Source organism: Triplophysa dalaica, chromosome 2, assembly GCF_015846415.1.
Source record: "Triplophysa dalaica isolate WHDGS20190420 chromosome 2, ASM1584641v1, whole genome shotgun sequence".
NCBI lineage: Eukaryota > Metazoa > Chordata > Actinopteri > Cypriniformes > Nemacheilidae > Triplophysa > Triplophysa dalaica.
In genome coordinates, this window is record NC_079543.1 from 19,909,614 (window position 1) to 19,932,065 (window position 22,452).

General features: G+C 37.2%; 1 protein-coding gene across 1 annotated transcript in view; it reads left to right on the plus strand.

Moving 5' to 3' along the window:
* The window catches only part of tll1 (tolloid-like 1), a 37,010-nt gene extending 20,433 nt beyond the window's left edge, over positions 1 to 16,577 (plus strand). The window contains exons 8-22 of the mRNA XM_056738216.1: positions 583 to 688; positions 846 to 970; positions 2,153 to 2,268; positions 2,386 to 2,488; positions 2,583 to 2,699; positions 2,863 to 3,008; positions 3,753 to 3,948; positions 4,679 to 4,804; positions 5,141 to 5,301; positions 5,400 to 5,580; positions 7,159 to 7,284; positions 10,175 to 10,302; positions 13,076 to 13,289; positions 14,296 to 14,546; positions 14,647 to 16,577. Coding sequence (XP_056594194.1) covers positions 583 to 688; positions 846 to 970; positions 2,153 to 2,268; positions 2,386 to 2,488; positions 2,583 to 2,699; positions 2,863 to 3,008; positions 3,753 to 3,948; positions 4,679 to 4,804; positions 5,141 to 5,301; positions 5,400 to 5,580; positions 7,159 to 7,284; positions 10,175 to 10,302; positions 13,076 to 13,289; positions 14,296 to 14,546; positions 14,647 to 14,781 — 2,231 coding nt within the window. The 3' untranslated portion in view covers positions 14,782 to 16,577. The remainder of the gene's footprint in view (positions 1 to 582; positions 689 to 845; positions 971 to 2,152; positions 2,269 to 2,385; positions 2,489 to 2,582; positions 2,700 to 2,862; positions 3,009 to 3,752; positions 3,949 to 4,678; positions 4,805 to 5,140; positions 5,302 to 5,399; positions 5,581 to 7,158; positions 7,285 to 10,174; positions 10,303 to 13,075; positions 13,290 to 14,295; positions 14,547 to 14,646) is intronic.
* Positions 16,578 to 22,452: the final 5,875 nt, after the last annotated feature.

Here is a 22,452-nt window from a genome sequence, read left to right on the forward strand (position 1 = left end):
AATGTATTTGTTCTGATGAACACAGAGAAAGATATTTGGAAGAATGCTTGTAACCAAACAATTCTTTGCCACCATCGACTTCCATAGTAGGAAAAATTACAATGGTAGTCAAACGTGCCCCAGAACCGTTTGCTTCCCTACATTCTTCAAAGTATCTTCTTTTGTGTTCAACAGAACAAAAAAATATAAAGTATTTTTTCCTATTATGGAAGTCAATAGGGTCCACAAACTGCATTCGACCTAATATTTTTCTCAGTGTTCATCAGAACAAATAAATGTATAGAGATTTAGAACAATTTGTGTGCGAATTGTTCCTTTAAGAATCCTGAAAGGGATAAACTACAAGACTTATGACTTATGATTTTCAGTCTGGACCTGTTGCAGAAAGTCTGTGCCAGTCTACAGAGTTTATCAGTTTGTCTGGTTCTATCTGAAGTCTGCATGTGTGTGATGTCTAGTTTAAAACAGATTTTATTTTTTTGAAGTGTATTCAAGCCATAAGTAAATACTGATGTCAAGCCCAGGCACAGTCTGTATCTGTAACTTCTCTGTTTTAATACATCTGTATATGTACTGACTCAGGTCAGGAGTATAACTTCATCAAGATGGAGCCAGGGGATGTAAACTCTCTTGGGGAGCCGTATGATTTTGACAGCATCATGCATTATGCCAGAAACACTTTCTCCAGGTGAGAATTACATCTCTCTCTCTCTTTATCTCTCCCTCGGCCGTTCCGTCTCTATGCCACAGATAACAAAAACATTCACTAGGAAATTTCACACTCCGTAATCGAATTCAGATCTCTCAAAGCAAATATTTGTAATCGCTCTGCTTATGTTTCTCAGAGGAATGTTTTTGGACACAATTCTTCCCTCTCGTGACGAGAACGGTGTCAGGCCTGCGATCGGTCAGAGGACTAGACTCAGCAAAGGAGACATATCACAGGCCAAGAAGCTGTACAGATGCCCAGGTAGGCCTGCAATTTGTGTGTTTGCGTGTGCAAGAGAATGTAAAGGGAAATGAAAGATCACAGGGGTGTAAAGTGAAGGAAGATGATCTCATATCATGGGCAGAGAAAGTGTCTCCTGATAATATGTTGCATGTACGTGGAAGTGTGTTTACTTGCATGATTTCATTGATGTGCTTTCGTAAGTTTTATGATGCATGTGCACTTGAATCTCACTCTGGAGAGAGGAGAGGGCCACTTTGACATTACAGGGACGGAGAGCACGATGGGGGTCTATTGCGTGTGTTTGGCATTTCGAGTGTATGATTCTTCCCTGCTGTATTGTTTGCGTTCACGCACTAGTGATGATGTTGTTTGTGTGTGTATAAATGCATGACGCATGACCTACTTCACACACAAAGACAATTGGACTACAACTTTATAGTTAATAATCTACTCTTAGGTCTCATGTCAAGCTTGACAGTAGAAATCATCATGAAATTCCCTTGATAAGAATATTTAAGAGATTCCATTTTTGTGTCTCATGTGGTGGAGTTCAACGTTTTCGGACCAAAGTTCATAGCTCTGCTGCTAATAAGCAGTTTAGACTGAAAAAATGATGTTTGACTGTCAAGTTCACCTATACTCTCTCCACCCAAGCCAAAGGTAACAGGTTATCTAATGTAAGACTGCATCTCAAATCAGCGAAGGGGTCGGGTGGTTGTGTGATGTGTCTTTGTCTTTCTTTGAAATCGACACCCAAACGCACCACCGCGTGCAACCGCAGTCCAATTAGCTGTGATGAAAAACAGAGGCCTTTCAAATGTTCGCCCGACCGCTACATCGGTAATTGGGAGGAACGTTTGGCAAACGTTAGCAGCCGATTTGGCCTCTCTTGAACAGAGAATCTGCTTCCCAGTCTTGCACCGATTGGCTCCTGAGGTCTCATTAGAACAGTCAATAGGTCTTTGTTACTTCATTGTGTTTTGTGTGTCTGTGTGTGTTTAAAATGATATTTTTACCCAAGTTGTGAGCTTTCAGTGAACTGGTCACCGGATTCAGGCAAAAACAGTGAGACAGTCAGGGAACTGTAGTTCACTGTAGCTCAAAAACAAATGAGAAACTTTAATGTAACAAATAATTCAATAAATGTGTCAAACCAATTCTTTTTTAATATATCATGTTGTCTTATGGGTCTCTCTCCAGCATGTGGCGAAACGCTGCAGGACTCAGTGGGGAATTTTTCGTCTCCAGGATATCCGAACGGATACCCCTCATATACACACTGTGTGTGGAGAATCTCTGTCACACCTGGGGAGAAGGTAAGACACCGCTTTTGACGTCACAAAGGTCCTTTGCATAAAATGTCTAATGTATACATCTGCTATAAAAGGTTTGAGGTGTATGACGGCATGACGGCTATGTGTTGCCCGTTTCAGATAGTGTTAAACTTCACCACTATGGACCTGTACAAGAGTAGTCTGTGCTGGTATGACTACATAGAGGTTCGGGACGGATACTGGAGAAAAGCGCCACTGCTGGGTACGTACCAGAATACTTTTTTAAAAAATGATGTCATATTGATGAATTTCTTCCGATTCTACGTGTCATTGTGTATTTGTGTGTTCATGCGCAGGTCGCTTCTGTGGTGATAAAATTCCAGACATTTTGGTCTCTACAGACAGTCGGATGTGGATTGAGTTTCGCAGTAGCAGCAACTGGGTTGGAAAGGGTTTCGCAGCTGTCTATGAAGGTGTGTGTGTACACTATTATGAAACGGCTATTTTATGTACCTTAAAGATTTAATTTTGTAGTATTGCATGAAATATAAAACTTGAAAAGTTTTAATAGAAGTGAAAGTATACAAATTTGCTGTCTCTGGGGCTTAATCTTGAGAATCTCTGTCTGTCCTGTAGCGATATGTGGAGGAGAGATCAGCAAGGACTCAGGACAGATTCAGTCTCCAAATTATCCAGATGACTACCGTCCATCTAAAGAGTGCGTGTGGAAGATCTCAGTGTCTGAGGGTTATAGTGTCGGCTTGAGCTTTCAGGTCTTTGAGGTGATGCTTTTCTCCTTTATATGTTGCCATTTGTTTCCATCTTCTGTTTCTATTTTAGTCATAGTGTCTCTCTCCGTTATCTTTTAAAAAGGGAGAGAAACAGAAAAGCAACATTTTGTGCAATATTTAAAGTGGAAGACACCCAAAATTGAAAACAACAATCTTGGTACCCATTCACTTCTATTGTATAGACACAAAACTAATGTAAGTGAATGGGTGCCAACAACAGTCTTCAAATTATCTTCTTTTATGTTCTGCGGAAGAAAGAACGTCCTTCAGAAGCGGGAGAGTAATTTTTGGGTGAACTTTTAAAGTTTGTCCCTCTTATGTTCATGTTTGTGTTACACACACACACACACACATCATTATAGTCTTGATTTTATGCTACGGCCGCAGATGTGCCAGCCAAAAGACAGATAACTTTGATTATTTACACTTAAACGTCAGAATGTTATTACAAGCTGTAAGTATACATGTGCACCATTGTTTGCATCAGTAGGTCAAAGGTGTGGAATTGTTCGGGGGTTAATGAAAACACACTTTTGCATAGTACACACATTTACACTTTCTCTTGCACGCATAAAGCCTATAAAGAGCAGGACGTGCACCAGACCCCATAGGCTGCCGTATAGAGCACACAGAGACGCCTGAGATCCTGTTTTTATTGGATTGTTTCCTAGATACTGACACCGAAGGTGCCGTTGACATGCTAACGCCATTAACACATAACATGCATGTGTGCAGATCGAGAGGCACGATAACTGCGCGTACGACTACCTGGAGGTTAGAGACGGCCTGTCCGATATCAGCCCTCTGGTCGGTCGATTCTGCGGCTATGATAAACCCGAAGATATCCGCTCAACCTCCAACACCCTGTGGATGAAATTCGTGTCGGACGGGACTGTTAATAAAGCAGGATTCGCAGCAAACTTCTTCAAAGGTAAACACACGACACATACAGTACATACAAACGGGGGCAATGAATGTAAGTTCAGTCATTTATAAAAAATGACCAGTTCAATTCAAATGTATATAATATTTTATTTCTCTATTTCTATAGCGCTTTTGACAATTTTGCAGTGTTGCAAGACAGCCTTACATATCTATAGACAGCACGAACAGAAGCACAGAGGGAAAAAAACATAGAAAGCATTTCATGGGATGTTTATAGAATAGAAATAATATGGAATATATATTAGTCGTATTAACTCTTGATATGTTTGTTTGCAAGATTGTGATCACTTTCTACGAGGAAAACTGACAGAGATGATGATTAATGCATCAAATTTAAACATTATAAAATTTGTAACTTTATCGGAAAGCTTGTAATTAATTACATTTGTACTTAAAAAGACTGAAACATTTAGTCAGTTAGCATGAAAAATGATAAAACTTGCATAAAAAATGCTGAATGCAAGGATCTTCAAAAGTTCTTTCCAAAGGTTTATACATTTTAACAAGTTTTATAATTTTAAAATATCACAAATGAAAAAAGTTGAACAGATATTATTAGTATTCCTTCAATTAATAATTCAGCACACACATATTAAACTGCTTAATATTTTTTATTGACACTCTTGATTTAAACCTATATATAAAGTTGCTATTAGTTTTTACTATTGAACCTAACTGTTGAAATAACTGACTTTACTTTCTGTGGCCTAAAACAGAGGAGGACGAGTGTCTGAAGCCTGATAATGGGGGCTGTGAGCAGAGATGTGTGAACACATTAGGAAGCTTCAAGTGTGCCTGCGATCCTGGATATGAACTCGCTCCTGACAAGAAGAGCTGTGAAGGTAAGAGAGTGTGTGTGTTCATGCATGCATCGTGCACAGGTGCTTCCGTCTGCCCGGTTCAGACCCACTCAGCGGATGCTAAGACAAATCGAAGGGTTGAGGAAAACATCTGCAGTCAACAGGAATACAACAGGAACAAACAGCACATATTTGCTCTTCTCAGAAACCACGCAATTTCTGCGCTTAATAAAGCACAATGCATTGCAGTCACACTAAAATAACACCATCAAAGACCCATGCTTTCAGTTTATCTTTTATTGAAAGCTTATTAGTCAGACATGGAGATAAACTCAATGCAGAATGTGTTTTGAAAACTTTGTTCTTTCTATCTATCAGCTGCATGTGGGGGTTTGTTGACTAAGTTGAACGGCACGATCACCACCCCTGGTTGGCCTAAGGAATACCCCCCGAACAAGAACTGTGTGTGGCAAGTGGTGGCCCCAGCTCAGTACCGCATATCCATGCAGTTTGAAACCTTTGAACTGGAAGGAAATGAGGTGAGAACTCAGCGTGGGAGTGTGTGTAATCGATATCATAGCATGAAGGGATGGATGAAGATTTATGAGTTTATTATGTATCTTTTTCATCTGTGCAGGTGTGCAAATATGACTACGTTGAGGTACGGAGCGGCTTGTCATCTGACTCTAAGCTTCATGGGAAATACTGCGGCACAGAGGTTCCTGAGGTCATCACCTCTCAGTTCAACAACATGCGAATCGAGTTTAAATCAGACAACACTGTATCCAAGAAAGGCTTCAAAGCTCACTTCTTCTCTGGTAAGACCACCATGTCAGCACATTTTTATTTGTAATGGAGATTTGGGCGGCTGTTTTTCCATCTCCATCAAAGCTTGCTTGAACTGTATAAATGTCAATTTCGAAAGCTATTCAAACATTTTCTGAGGTCACAGCATTTCTGGATATGACTCTATCGTGAAAAGGGTTTGGTTAGAAACTTTTAGGAACGGCCCGTACAAAAGCATTAATCCAAAGGCTAAAGTCTGGAATTTAGTAGAAAGGTGATTTTATGTGATTTTTAACGAGATCAGAGTTAGTTTTGTTTAGTTTTATTGTAGTTTCATTCAGATTTTAAATTTAGCTTTTATTTTTAGATTTATTGTTTAAGGAATTTTAGCTCATTTTTTTGCAATTTTGTTATTTAATTTTGTCATTTGATTTTATATTTATTTATTTTTTATGTTGCCACATAACATTAATTTATTTGAATTGAGTTTATTTTAGTTTTATTTAAGTATAATAATAATTGTTGTGCCTTAAACTCTCTGTTTATTTCAATTATTTATTTACTTAATATAGTATTAATATAGTATAGTATTAGTTTTTCCAATCATTTTCCAATATTTGATTTGATTTTAATAAACAAAAACGTTTTCAAAGTGAATTAGTCAACTAAAAGTGTTTAGTAAACTATTATAACCTTGCACAAGATATGTTTGAATTTTTTAATTATTAAAATTTTACATGAAGTTAAAGATGCTGTAAGTGGGTTCATCTACTTTACTTCTGCAAACCATTAAATAAGAACATCACCATCCCTTTAACAGGATAGTTCACCCAAAAATGAAATTGATGTCATCATTTACTCACCCTTAGGTGGTTTGAAACCAGTATACATTTATTTGTTCTGCTCAACACAATAACTTACAGCTTTAGCCTAATGGGAACTTGTTAAGCTAAACTACAAACAGGGACTGCTCCTTTTTTTAGTCATCTGTTTGTATTTGGGCCTTCTTGATGTATTTCTACTGTATAACTGGAATGCACAAATGAACATTTACAGCACACATGGTGAACGGGTTCCCTGTGTATCTGAGGCATGGATTAGTGAGAGAATAAGTCTTAATAAGTTATAATAGCATCGCTCTCATTCTCCGGAAAGACCTGAGGGTTGGATTTTTACTGGCCCAGTGCCGAAAGGCTCAGGAAGCTCCCCAGAGCTCTCCCACACACACCTGAGCATGTGAGAGATCGAGCGCAGTACTGAAAAGGATTTATCTATGGTGAAAAGGCGATATGAAAACTAGTGGCTCCATGCTGTGAATACATGCCAGCTAGTGCTGTGCATGTATCTCTTCTGATGCACTAGACCTATGAAATGACAGAAAGGTTATGAAGGGAGTAAAGTGTATTGGGGATGTTGCAACTAAATTGGACAGCATACTTCATTTTTCATATTTGCTTCTCTAGCCCATCCTTAAGTAGTCATTTATCACGAAAAGACAGCAAGAAATCATTTAAGACATAATGAAGCCTATAAAAATGACACTGTTCATTTGAAATTCATCCTTCTCCTGCTCCCAGCAAACTGACGGTTCATCCCTTTTCTTTTTCCAGATAAAGATGAATGTTCAAAGGATAACGGCGGATGCCAGCATGAGTGCATCAACACTATCGGCAGCTACATGTGTCAGTGTCGCAACGGTTTTATAGTGCACGAGAACAAACACGACTGCAAAGAAGGTATGTACAGTACAGGCTCTCACGAACACTAAAGAAAATAGTGGCTATCAGAAGGGTGAGGGTAGTCATCCGGCAGTCAAGCATCTAGCATGTGTAAGCAACATTCTGCTGAGGTTAAGCGAAAAGCCACAACCTTGAAAAAAGCTCTCACCCTGCATCTCAGCATTTAAGATGCAGAGTAATGATATCTTCGGCCAGTGACTAAAGTTTGACTTTTATCCATCAATAACTTTCACAAAATCATAACAGAGAGAGACAGATGTATTCATACTTTTAAGGGAGTCATATCATCGGTGCTGTTGTTTAGTCGTAAAGTGGCATCTGTCTCCAGATCTCCACACATGTTGAAGCATTTAGATGGTCTGGTATGGTGTCTCCCACTATGTACTTTTCATACAAGCACTGTTAACCCTTAGCGCTGCAGGCCTTTTAACATTTTTGGGGGCTTTGGAAAGTTTAAAGCTGTGAGTGTGTGTGTGTCTGTTTCTCTTTGAAAAGAAAACAGCTAGACCTGAGGAGAGGTGGATAGAAATATTACCTTTATAAGCTCTAGAGTCAGGGTCAAGAAGTTAAACCAGAGGCAACCTGGAATACACACACATGCATACACAACATGCATGCATACACACATCACACAAGTTACTGTCTCAAGGCTAGCTCACTCATTCTGATTTTAAACATCTGGAGTTTCACAAAGCTTCAATCTGGCTTCTGTTTTTTTATTTCTCTCCATATAGGTCTGTGGTGTTTACATGAGTGTGTGTGTGTCTGTAAGAATATGTTTATCTCTTTATAGCCTTTCCGTAGCAGCACTATATTACACTGGATTTATGAGTTACCTACAAGTAGAATACATACATTAAATCATATAATGACTGTGAACTACAATAACTTTTCTGTGTGAACCAGGCAATTGTACATTAAACATCAAATATGTTCTGACGACTGTGATTGTCACATCACGCAGCAGTTTTCAGTTCTTTATAGACAAATTGCTTGTCACTAAAATGTCTCACATCACGCCTAAGAACATAGCGTTACAGAATCAAAAGAACCATATGGTATCTGTAACTTGAACATATGGAGCAGTCAGGAGTTCCAATTGCCTACTCTTTTTTCCTGTCAATATTGATGATTTAGTGACATTAGAGCGAGAGAGAGAGAGAGAGAGAGAGAGAGAGAGAGTACCAACGATAGCACATACAGTAGGCTGACACACAGTACAGGTTAAAAAAAACTACCTGTGTTTATGTATTACCTAGAAACATAAACTCAAACAGTTTCTTTTAAGGTGATAGTTCACCCAAAAATTCTGTGATCATTTATTCAACATGCTGTCAATTCAAACCTGTACCACCTTCTTCTGCAGAACACAAAAGAAGATATTTTGAAGAATGTCATTAACCTGTCCCATTGACTTGAAGAATGTTGTTAACTGGCCCCATTGACTTGCATTGGTTTTGGATCCATACAATACAAGTGAATGGGGGCCAGTGCTGTTCGGTTATCAACTTTCTTCAAAATATCTTCTTTTGTGTTCTGCAGAAGAACGAAAATCATAAAGGTTTGAAATGACAAGTGGGTGAGTAAATGATGACAGAATTTTCTTTTTTGGCCGAACTACTTTAAGTCAGTTTAAAATAAACACTTTATAAACATACACACTGTGAGGCTACATCAGTGTTTTGAAAGCATGTGTTTGTATGAAGACCAGAGGCAGAATGCTGAAAATACTTTTGTTCACTAATGCACACTGACCTGATTCCAACAGCGAAGAATAGAGGCTTAACCAGACTTAGTGCTTCTGTCTGTGTACTCTCTCTCTGCGTGTGTGTGGTACAATTCAAACATTGGATGAGGCAGTGTGGTCCAAAAGTCTAAAACCACTAATAGAATGCTTTGTTTTGCAAGCATGTTGCTTACAAAATATATCATCGAAAGTCAATTGAAAATTTTAATTTAAAAGTGGACCTGACTGAGTATTTCGTCTGTTCCAGTACTGTCAGACAACTGGCAAGGTATGACATGTTTGTGGAAGACCTGATGGTCCATGAATGATAACCTAACATGACCTGAGAATGTTTCAAAGCGTATCTTGCTTGATCAGTGCAACCAAAAGATTGCTTGTGTGCAAATACTGTATATATATTATGGTTAATGGTCAATAGATGAGTATCAAAGAAATAAGTATGTGTTTCACGTCATAAATTTCTTTATCTTTCTTTTGTCAAATTAAAAAATCCATCCTTTTCTGTGTAGTTCCAGACCTTGGACCCTGCAGTACAGTTGGAGCTCTAGAGTATTGTTGTCACGTTCTATTAGTGAAGCCATTCATAATAGATAACACTTAGAAAGAGAGGTGCACACCGGCTGACACACACGCGCACACACCTACACACACACACACACACACACACACACACACTGCAGGGTTTGTTGAAAGGCTTGTTTGGCCTGATTCCTCAAGGTCAGCTTGCCTCTATTTTCATCTCTTGTATTGAAGTGTGCGAACACACCCAAAATTTGAAGGGAATAGTTTGAATTCTTTCTTTTGAGAAAAAGTCTCTCGTTGAGGAGATCTCTTTCAGGTGACTCTCAGGTAAAGGAATGAGCTCAGGTAAACATACCAAAGGTTAATACTTTACTGTTATACTTTTCGGGCGAAGTGTTCACATATATCTACCAGCACACAGTTCATGTAAAGTTGCCATTGGGCCAAAGGCATATGAAAAAATAGTAATGTTGTTTTGAGTACAGTTCTTGCCAGAGGATTAAACGTTTTGACACTTAAATGACAAATGTAGGTTAAGAGTTCTGTAAATAGCTTTGCAAGCCTGATTTCTATCTCTTATTGTCCCCTTTTCTTCTCTCTCTCTCTCTCTCTCTCCAGCTGAGTGTGAGCACAAGATCCACAGTGCCAGCGGAACCTTCAGCAGCCCCAACTGGCCTGACAAGTACCCCAGCAGGAAGGAATGCACCTGGGACGTCACCGCCACCCCCGGCCACCGCGTCAAAATCGTCAGTGTTTACAATAGTGTATCTCTATTATTATTGCATGTGTGTGTGTTGAGGGGAATGTACAGTATGCTGTGGAGAAAATGCTGGTTCATTTTGATGGACATGTCCCAGGATGACCTCTTTTTACTTTTTACTGCAGTGGTCCTTTTTTGAAACATCTCCTCTTTTATACAAAAATAGACCAAACTCTATCACAAGTGTTTGGATGAGGATCATTATGCCATTCGCTGGATGCACAGTTTACTTCACCTGTCCAATGGGTTTATATCTGTGCTACAGACTTTATATACTGTAGTTTATAAGAAAAGTACAGCGTTTGGCTTCCACACAACTCATAACCATAGGATTTATTCATGGATGGGACAGGTGGGACTTTTCCCCACCACTTTTTAAAACTCGGGGAAAACGCAGGATGCGCCGCTTTTCTCACCATCTCCCAGACAGAGAGCCGTGTCTTCAGAAACGCGGCCAGTATAAAAATGCACGCATCATCTGCACTCGCGATGCTTGCTAGCACAAAAACGTGATAATCCAATCCACAAGTGACATTTTTAGTCATAGGAATGAACTGTTTTTAAGTCTAATGCACCGTAACAGACAAGTGACCTTCCCCAAATGACAGTTTGGGAACCACATGCTGTGAGAGTTGGAGTCGAAATGCAGAGTAGCCAATGGACCACCCGCAATATATATGATAAATATTTCCAATAAGTTAGTATTGTTTTTGTCATCTCAGTCCCCACAACTTTTCAAAACAAAGTTACGCCACTGCTCATTACAAAAATATAATGTAATGATAAGGAAAGATAAAAGTGGGACCCTTACAAAGAAATTACTTTCAACTTCATTTTAGTATACTTAAGCTAAAGTTCAAGCATATTATAAATGAACTTTATGTAGTAGGTATACTAATATCAATGTAGTAGTACTGTAGTATACTATTTTAATACTACTTTAGACTAAACTAGGCCCACATTTTTTTTTTTTTTTTATGTACAGTATACTTGAAGTGTAAGCACAACTATAGCACACAAGTTTGCGTACAAGTAAACTTTACTGGTAGTTTAGTAGCTCTTAAAGAACTTAATGAAATACTTAAAGTAAACTACTCAAATATTACACATATGCTTTTCTAAAAAATGTTAAAAAAGTTAAAAATTGTTTATCACATGTTAATACATAAATAGGTCAATAAAAACAAGCCAGGTATACTTTATCTTTAATCAACATATTTTTAAAAGAATAAAATAAAAGGATAAAAGTTTGTGTTTACATACTATATGTCTCTGCACTGTGCATATTTATTTTGTATTTATAAATATATAACCGTACACAAACATCTATATATTTTGGAAATATTTGCATGAATATTTTTATATTTATACATATATATACAGTTTAAATTATATGTAAATACTTACTACTTTTTAAGTTATATTTTTCTTAAACAAATACATGCATGTGTTTATAAATTCATATGCACAGTGCACAGACATATATTATGTAAATGCAAACTTTTATTTTGGATCATGAGTAATCGTTGAGCAGCCATTAATAAAAGTATTGGCCAAATAAAGTGTCTTTAGACTTTTCTGTAGCGTAGTTATAAGGCAACTATACCTTCATGTAAAGTAAAGTATACATATTTTTAGGTTATAGTAAAAATGAATACTAATACCGCAATTGAATAATCCACACTACTGAAAATAAATAGCTGAATAAACAAACACACGAAAAAACATTTTAGCTTTTATGTATGTTACCGTTACACTCTGTACAAGCATCATACCCACTGAAATCCAGCTGCAGTTAGTGACCCCCAGCAATGATGAAAACCCATTATGAAGACACGACATGCACACACATGTACGGTAATCCTATTGTGTCCATCTCACGTTCACACAAATAATCCTCACACACACACATAATCTCTCAGACGTGCCCACATAAACACATCCATATGCGCGACTGTTTTTCCTCTACAACACACTGTATGTGTACACACTCACACACGATAAAAGTCAACCGACTTACTTAATAAATCGCATTCAAAATACCTAAGCAGCTGTTTGCTCTAGTTCATAGTTATGATTTTAATATATTACCATGTCAAAGCAAGCATGTTAACAGACTCACATGGTATCTCCCACTGCTGAGATCTGTTTGTGCTCAAAGTAATTTTACTTTAAATGCCTCTCATCTGTCTACCTTGAGATCTCAGGGAGGATATAAGTGGAGTCGCAAAAAGGAGATTTTTATTGTTTGTTTTGATCTAGAAGGAGAGGATTGTTTCAGAGTAGATAAGAGTTCAAAGCACATCTCAGCGAATCTGGAGAAGACCCGTATATCACCAAACTTTCATTGCTCTCTATGTGTAGCTGTGAAACAGCTGGATTGTTAAATAATGCTATTGTTTTTAGGACTTAAGGTACAATTACTTTATAAAGTGTAATTTAAACTCACCAAAGGGTTCAGGGACACAGTCCAACACGACCCTTCCTAAAGAAAAATGAAGATCTGCTCAGCACTGGAAGACGAGCCATTTCACTTGGGGCCATCCTGGCCATGCCCACAGGCAGCTGTTTTCTAGGCATCCAAGTACTGCTCTTATCTGCATGAAAGGGGAAAGGCAGATATTTCCAGAACTCAGTCAACTCTTTTACCTGAAAGTTGGGACTGCCAGATGTTTTTCATTTTGATGTGTTGTGCAGCTGATATCCATGAGACATTCCTTCCTCTTGTTCATATTTCCCATCTCATTCTTTGTTCATAGTCATTTAATGAGTTTGAGATCGAGCAGCACCAGGAGTGTGCGTACGATCACCTGGAGGCCTTTGACGGAGACTCGGACAAGGCACCCATCCTGAGCCGCCTGTGTGGCAGCAAGATTCCAGAGCCGCTCATCTCCACGGCCAACAAGATGTACCTGCGCTTCATCTCTGATGCCTCAGTGCAAAGGAAAGGCTTCCAGGCCACTCACTCCACTGGTAACTATTGAGAGGATATTTTTCTATATATGTTGATATTGTGACATATAAACATTTAGATTACATCTGATGTCCGGTACAGAAGTGATTCAAATAGCATGATCACAGTTTAACAGAGTCCTCTAGTGGAACATTGCAGAATTAAATCTTGATTAGTGTATTTGTGTTTATCCTCAATTGACCTTACCCTAAGCTCCACCCGCCATGTTTCTCCCTTACACTGGAAACTGGAAATGACCACAAACCGCAAAATGTAGGTTCATGTAAAAAGATAAATATTAAATTGATATTATTATGATTTGGGCTGTGACATATGATTTTTTTAAATGCTGATTTATTAAATATTAATATATATATGCTAATATATTAAATATTGCATTAATGTGCAATTTTATTACTAATGACAACAGTATAAGTGAACAAAACCTTTCCTAGCATGTTGATGATTCTGTTAGCCCTTTAGTTTACAGTAGATTAGTTTGGTTTGGTTTAGTTTAACAGTGCTTGACCGTCTACATTTTTAATACTTTATTCATTAGAATGAATAACTGGCTATATGAAAAACTCAAGACTATTCATACAAATGGCCTAAAGCAATATAAACAGGGCTGAGTCTGGGGTGGGCTATGGGTTTCCAGCTGACATTTAAAATAATTTTAAACGAATTATTAAATACTTTTTTGTATTTTGTATTATCTATTAAATAATGATCTTTCAATTTAATCACAGAAATATGTGCATAGTACAGTGAACTATGATTATATATCAGCCCAACCAGAATATGTGATTCCCCCAATCGAGCTCTCCCTCATACCTGGCCTGAATACTCAAAAAAACACTCTTGTATGTTTACTGTAATAAAATGTAGTATACTTCAATATATTACTACACTTATTTAATGTAAACAACAGCATTTACTTTTAAACCTGATGACAGCATCAATAAATAAAGAATATTTGATATAACATTTATAAATAAATAAACAATGAAACTGTGTGTTTTGTAGAATGCGGAGGCCGACTGAAGGCAGAAGCACGGCAGAAGAATCTATACTCTCACGCTCAGTTCGGAGATAATAACTACCCTGGACACACGGACTGCGAGTGGCTCATCACTGCAGAGTCCGGCTACAGCATCGAGCTCACGTTCACCACTTTCGAAGTGGAAGAAGAAGCCGACTGCGGGTACGATTACATCGAACTTTACGATGGCTACGACACCGGAACGCACAAACTAGGACGCTTTTGTGGATCTGGGGTACGTATATACAGTACTTATGAGCCCACAATGAACCAAATGTTAAATTCATATGAAGTACGCTATTCACCTTCTGATCAATCCATCTCTTGATGTTTAGCCCCGTGAGGAGCTTTACACCGCCGGAGACGCCGTGTTGATTAATTTCCACACAGATGACACGATCAGTAAGAAAGGCTTCCATATCCGCTACACCAGCACAAAGTTTCAGGAGGCGTTACACACGCGCAAGTAACAACAGATGAGAGACTCCAAAGAAACAGAGGACGCGGATGAAAAGTTACAAAGACACACGAGGAGAAAACGGACTCCAGAAAACTGAGTTATTTCAATCGAGGACCCTGCCGTGACGTGTTTACTTCATTGTAACTTGTGTTCAGTATGGAAGTGCTGTCAGTGTTCCTTAACACCAATCAGCTGCTCTTATGTGTGGGGTAGCTCCACCCACTGGACCACAGAATGGTGTCTTAAATGGACATTAAATTAAATGGCTCCCCTTGGAGCCCCACCCTCACACACGAAAACAGTGTTTTGGTTCTCAGTTTTCAGACTGCTATAACTAGCGTGCGTATGTGTGTGTTTGCATGTCTCGTGATGTTCTGGACAGCATGGATAGGCCGCTGACACCACACTGCACTGTACCTCAACTTAAACTTGTGTGAATGAGAGAGAGGGAGCGTGAGAGGCCTTCAGATAACCAGCCTGTTGATCAGAACTCATTTAAACAGAAGAACAATTATGTTAGCTTTAATGACAAAACCCTTTTTTTTCACTGAACTAGCATTAGTTATGTATGTTAATGTGTAGCGTGATTTCACAATAAGCTTCCTTACATATATGTAGCTTATTGTTTATGTCTGCAATGGACACATAAGCAAAAGTGAGTGACTATGACTGCATTTTCATTGTATACCAGTATCGTATGCTCTACTGGTGAGCAAACCCTTCGATGGAACTCGACGGAAATATACAGTATTTACGCAGACGCAGAAAATCAGTCCATCTAGGCCGATGTATGAGCAAAGGTGTTTTATGACAAATATAATTTTTTTTTATCCAAAGGGACACTCTGTTAAAGAAATCGTGTCGGAGAAACAGGAAATGATGTCGTAAAGCCTTGTGAAATATGTCTGTTACAGCTGTCACAACTTGACGTAACCCTGTGCGCTTTATATGCACTTAACACAGACAAAACAAGACTGGATGGAACTGTGCGCTTTGCTACAAATGAACTCATGGGCAGTACCAATGAAACTGTGTTTGAGATATAAGAATGCTCACTACATTCTTGCAAGGGAACGTTCTCCGATGCTATATTCCCAAATGACGATCTGCGTTTTCACTGATCCGGAACCTTTGTCCGCTTTGGAAACGACGTAAACGGTGCTATTCAGTGTCTCAAAAAAACGACGTCCCATGAGGCAGTGCTTCAACCGTTCAGTGAATGTGTTGGTCTAATGGAGAGGCAACAGTGAAATAATGTTGCTCATCAACACAGAAAGAACGTTGAAAAAACAGCATTGACAGCACTAGTGTTGTGGAGGAACAATTATTGCCTTAGAACCAAATTGTACATTCTTGCACATGATGATGTTTCTGTAGATAATTGTTGCTGTTTTTTGTTTTGTTTCTGAAATTATTATTTTATTTGATATTAAGTTTAAAGAACTTGAAACTTTATGTTAAAAAAATCTTACAGACTGACCTGAAGTCGTCCCTACGTCCAGTTTCATATACAAACAAAACATACACGTACACTTACAGTACCTGCATAAACACTTGGTCAAATATAACAAGAACAAAAACAAGGATAGGGTATTCTTAATGCTTTAGTGTGCGGTAAGACTGAGTGAAGTGTGATGGTATGTGTGCATCTGGGATTGAGTGATAGACAGCACAGGTCATGTGACTCTGCTGTTTATCTGTATGTGCCAAGCTCCTGTTGATTCCAAAATAGGTGAATTATGACGTATGATGTTACAGAAGATTTTATTTTCCTGCCTAATGATGAAAAATAAATCTTTGATTAAATTCATGTCAGGTCAACACATGTGTGGTCTTGTTCTTTCTTCCTGTCTTCTCATCAGGGTCGGCAAGAATTCAAATGAAAAGAAATTTTGATTTATGAGAGTGATTCCGAAGTGATTTATAGACAAAAAAAATTTGACTTCAATTAAATTCAACATTTACAACATAAATTAAGTGTTTAAAACTAATTTATTTAAAAGTTATACTATGTGTAGTAGCAAGTAAAAAGTGAGATCAAATAAAATAATACAAATCAAAAACATTTTTTTTTAATATTCTCAAAACATTCATTTACTTTCGGATCAAAAGATTTTTAAAACCATTTTTAAAGGTATACTCCAAACCCAAAATGACAATTCTGTGATGAATTATTTTCTCTGCCCAAGTTGTTTCAAACCAATTTCTTTGCTCTGTGGAACACAAAGAAAGATATTTAGAAAAATGTCAGAAACTGACATTCTAGGACATCATTGACTACAATAGAAGGGAAAATATGGAATTGGTAGTCAAACGTGCCACAGTACTTTGCTTTCCTGAATTCTTCAAAATATCTAATTTTGTGTTCAAGAACAAATAAATCTTACAATTTGTCCTACTATGGTAATTATTGATATCCCAAAAATGCCAGTTGCTAACATTTACAAATAAATCTGTAAAGTTTGGAGCAATTTGAGGGTGAGTATCCCTAATCCCTTTAAGGTCTATACAATCTCCCCATTTATATACCTAACTAAACATGTGTTTGTGTTGAAGAGCTAATGTGGATTACACTGTGAAACCAGATGGTGAGAGTGAGGTCAACTCCTCTATCTATAACACACATGTACAAACACAACAATACAAGCATGCACATACAAGACTTGTAATCTTTTTTATGATTTGTATCTAAATTCTTTAGTTGAATTACCTATTATTATCATCCTGTAAATTATAACAATATTTAGAATATCTTTGTAGCAATGTCACAAAATTATAGGCTTACCACAATCAGAGTTTGAATCTAAAATGTCTTCATTGAATTGTCAAAGAAATATGTGCATAGTACAGTGAACTATGAGTATATATCTGCCCAACCAGAATATGTGAATCCTCCAAATCGAGCTCTCCCTCATACCTGGCCTGAATACTCATCAAAATACTCTTGTATATTTATTGTATATGTACAAACACAACAATACAAGCATGCACATACAAGAATTGTAATCTTTTTATTACAATAGCAATGTCACAAAATGACCACCAGGTGGCAGCACAGCCTTAAAAAAATACTGGATGGGCCAAAATGGACACTAGATTACTTTAATTAATTTTAAATGAATTTAGGAAACTAAGCAATAAAGACACTAAGAAATAAAGAAATGTATTCGTCTATTCGAATGTATTGTTAAATATAGCATTTCCAAATAAGTTTCACTTTATATAGGCTTACCACAATCACAGTTTGAATCTAAAACGTCTTCATTGAAAACTTGATGTGTCATTTATACTGAATTAAAGCTTGAATCAAAACATTTGTTCACTCTCAAATTCAAATGCACTGTTTACTAACGCAATGTTAATTTGCTTGTCCCAGTTCTCCGTGAACAAAAATGAATCTGAAGCGATTTTAACTAGACAAACACTTTAAGATTGACCACACCACATGTTATATGCGTGCATGTCCACTAGATGGCAGCAATACTGCAATCAAGTGCTTCTGTTTCGGCAATTTACAGAAACACACAAATTTGCCCATAATGTAGTACTGTAATGAAGGAGGATCTGGTGGAAAGATGAATGCAAAACACGCCAAGATGCTGCTGTAGTGTTCACCATGTGTCAATACAACAAGGTGAAATCGCCTACATTAAAATTTGAAAATTGTTGTCTAGATTATAAACACATCTTTTCAGCAAATTATACATATGATGCATACCAGTAATATCTATTGTTTAAAAGTAAATGAACAGCAGCTATGCTAATTATTCTCTCTGCTTTCCTCCCCTTCCTCGGGATACCCATCCCACTGTAACCACAGACTATGCCGGTACAAGAAGGACCACCTCGTAACATCCTCATGAGAGAGCCTGTGGACTGAATAACCACTGGGACACCTATCCAGAGGAAAACCACAGATTACACCTGCTCAAGCTGATTGTCACGTACCATCCTCATGCCAGAACCTATGGACTTCATGTGCCATCCTCCTGCAAGATCCTTGATTTATCATCCCAGCTTCAGCCCAGGCAATCTTTGTCAACAACCAAACACATTGAGCTGGACTGCTTGTTATTTTAATACTAATACTATGTTTTTTCTGTCTTTCTGTAAAGCTGCTCTGAAACAATGAAACGTTGTAAAAAGCGCTATATAAATAAAACTGAACTGAATTGAAAATTGAAAAGTTTTTGCATGCTTCATGTGTTTTTGATTAACTTTGTACGTCACTCTTTTCTAAGAAGTATTTCTTAAGCTTAGTTTATAGAACAAGAGTCATGGGTTTGAATCTCAAAGATTTCACTTAGTCAACGTATTACTAATAATTGATGTTGCACATTAAAATAAGATATGAGGAACTGTTATTTGAGCAATAATTGTAAGACTGGGTGAGTGTGAATCATGACCACGTCTATGTCCTTTCCGTGGAAATTCTCCGTTGCAACATTGCTAAACATGTCTATTACAAAAATGAAACTTCTGTCATTATTTATTCACCCTCAAGTTGTTCCAAACCTGTATTAATTATTGTATAACTTAACACAAAGAAAGATATTTGGAAGAATGTTATAAATTTTACGTTCTAGGACATCATTGACACCCATAGGAAAAAAATGTTCTTAACCTGTTGAACACAAATAAGATATTTTGAAGAATTTAGGACAGCAAACAGTTGGGGCACTTTTGACTACCATTGTATTTTTCCTCCAATGGTAGTCAATGGTGACCAATAACTTTTTATTACAAGCATTCGTCCAAATATCTTTCTCTGCGTTCACCAGAACAAAGAAATTTACACAGATCAAAACAAGAGAGTGAGTAATTCGTGACAGAAATTAAATTTTCGGTTGAACTATCCCTACAACGCTGTGTGATTGATTCGTTTAAGTTCTCCTCTGATACCGCACCATAAATACTTTGCTTCAACTGAGGGTTAATATAACAAGATGACAAATTAACACCTCACTTTTTAATATGAGTTTTCCTTCTGCCCTCTCCAGCAGCATCATTGTGTAAATATACTTCCTTATATTTCAGCTCATCATGACTAACCCTTTGTTTATCTTGTATTGTACTTGAAGTTTTCTTTTTGTCTTTGTTGCATATAAATATAACACAATATAAATCCTAGAAAGAAGAAATGTTGTAGTTTATTTATGATATGTTGAGATTTAATATGCAAAGTAGTAGGCTTGCAGTGTTGTGATTTTAGGAAAAGAAAATCTTGTTGACATTGTTTCTCGTCTCCTACTTTCATCTAGTCTGTCCAGCTTCTCTTTATTTGTGTGTGTGTTTGTCTGTGTGCATGTCTGGTTGTTTCATTAGTTTGTATTGATGAATGGATCAGGAGATTTAAGTGGATGAGTTGCATTGATCTGTTCAAAACACACACACACGTACACATCACCTCAATAAACAACAGTTTCAGAGGAAAACAGCCTCTCTGTTTTCCACCCTCGCTTTTTTCTTCTCCCCACCTCTTCATTCTTTCTGCACCTTTCTTTTCAATAATGACATTTACTACGAGATTTTTCTGCTGGTAAAAGCCTTTTATATCTATGATAACTGGAATGAACCGTTTTGCCCACACGTTCACTGAAATGCTTATTTCAAGAAACACACACTAGTTCCACTCACAGCTTTTATCATACTTTTCATATTTTTGTCCCTCCTATTTAAATAAGTTTAGCTTCCTAGTTTATGGATTAGCATCTCCCACAGATGGTGACTTGAGAAAGCCAGGCATTTCTGTAAATATTAGACCTAAAAAAATTATGATCATAGTTATTAATGGTATATTTAAGCGAAAAAGAAAAACCATTTACTCACCATTATGTCATTTCAAACCCGTATGACTTTTTCTTCCTCAAAACACAAAAGATATTGGCCCCCATTGACTTCCAGTGTAACCAAAGAAACATTTAAAAATATATATATATTTTGTGTTCCACAGATATAAATAATATACAGCAAAATATAGGCTATGGGCATCATGGGGGTGTGTAAAAGACAGACATTTATTTCTGTGTGACCTATCCCTTTAAGATAAATTAAATAAATTATTACAGTATCAATGTTTGTAGGTTTTACCAACAATGGATCCTTTCCGGGATACATTGTTGGTAATGGATCCTTCTTTAAGTATGCCATCAAGTAGTTACAAACTATAACTCTCCCTGGTCTTATTTGCTCCGGTTGCTAAGCGATGCTGGAAGTACTTTATTACCCAATGCAATTTCACCTCTATCACTTTTCTATTGGGAACAGAAGAGACGCACACACATACACACAAACAGATCAATAGGACCCCTAGGGAAGATAAGGGGCTGTATTTTGGATTTACCGTAAAATCTCTGCTTGGGTAAAAAGCTATTTAGAAACGGTTTTGATCAAAACTGCACAAAGTGAAAGAAACTATAAATCGATGAGTATCAGGGAAGAGCTGTGTTGGCCATGTTAACATTTTTTTTTTACGGGCTTCTTAAGCGCTGATATGAGCAGAAAGAATCCGCCAGCAAGATAAGGGAGGTGGAACGCTCATTGATCGGAGCTAATGATTTTCACATTAAACTGTAGGAAAGGACATAGACAAAGAGACAGAGAGAACGGAGATGGGGGATGTTTCCTCCTCTTCTTACCCTACTCTGGAAATGATATATAAAGATAAAGCCTACAGTCAACTATAGTGAACAACTCAAGCCTAAAACGTCAAATTGATATAGATGTGGTGTTGGGACAACTAGAAGTATTGTTCCAAGGACAAAAGATGTATGGGAGGGCTCATAAAACTCGTACAGTATGCTACAGTTCCAAGTCCTGTGAACTGAAGTCTATGATAGCTGTGTGAGAAATCAAACAATGACTTAATGGTTTAAATGCCCCCCCCTTTCCCACAAGTTTTTTGATCCTCCACGGTTAGAAATGTAGCCTCAGCAACAAACTTAAAAAAGTATATTTATATATTTAAGCATGGTTCACACAAATTAAAAGTCTGTCATCATTTACCAACCCTTAATTTCTTCCAAACCTGTATAAAAGACTTTGTTCTGACGAACACAAAGAAAGATATTTGGAAGATATCATTTCAGTTCTGGGACATCGCTATCTACCAGTAGTAAAAATATGGTATATGTTATCGTTCTGTTGAACACAAAAGAAGTTATTAAGAAGATTGTAGGAAAGCAGACAGTTCTTGAGCACCTTTGAATTTTAATTTTTGGGTGAACTATCCCTTTAATACGGGGCACAAAATTAAAACTAAAACTGAAAAAACATTTAACTTATAGAATCGGCCGCTGCAAAAAATGGAGACATTTTTAACAATACACAAACGTTTGAACAAAATACAACCAACAGAAACTTTACAATTGATTTAATGAAACAGATATTTGTAAGATTTTATGTAAGATTAAAAAACAAATGTGGAAGTGCATTTGGACCAGTGTTTACATCTGCAAATTGGTTTATAGCAACATAAAAAATAAACAAATAAATGATAAAATGACGAATGCACATAACAAAATAGCTAACAAAAATTAAACTGAAATTAACAATAGCTAAAATATAAAATAAAAGGTCATTCAAAATATCAACAAAACTTCTAATAACTTTGGTTCAGAACACTTTTAAGGTATTTTTGTTTTTTAATATACGGTCACTTTCAACTATAGTGCAAGTGCTG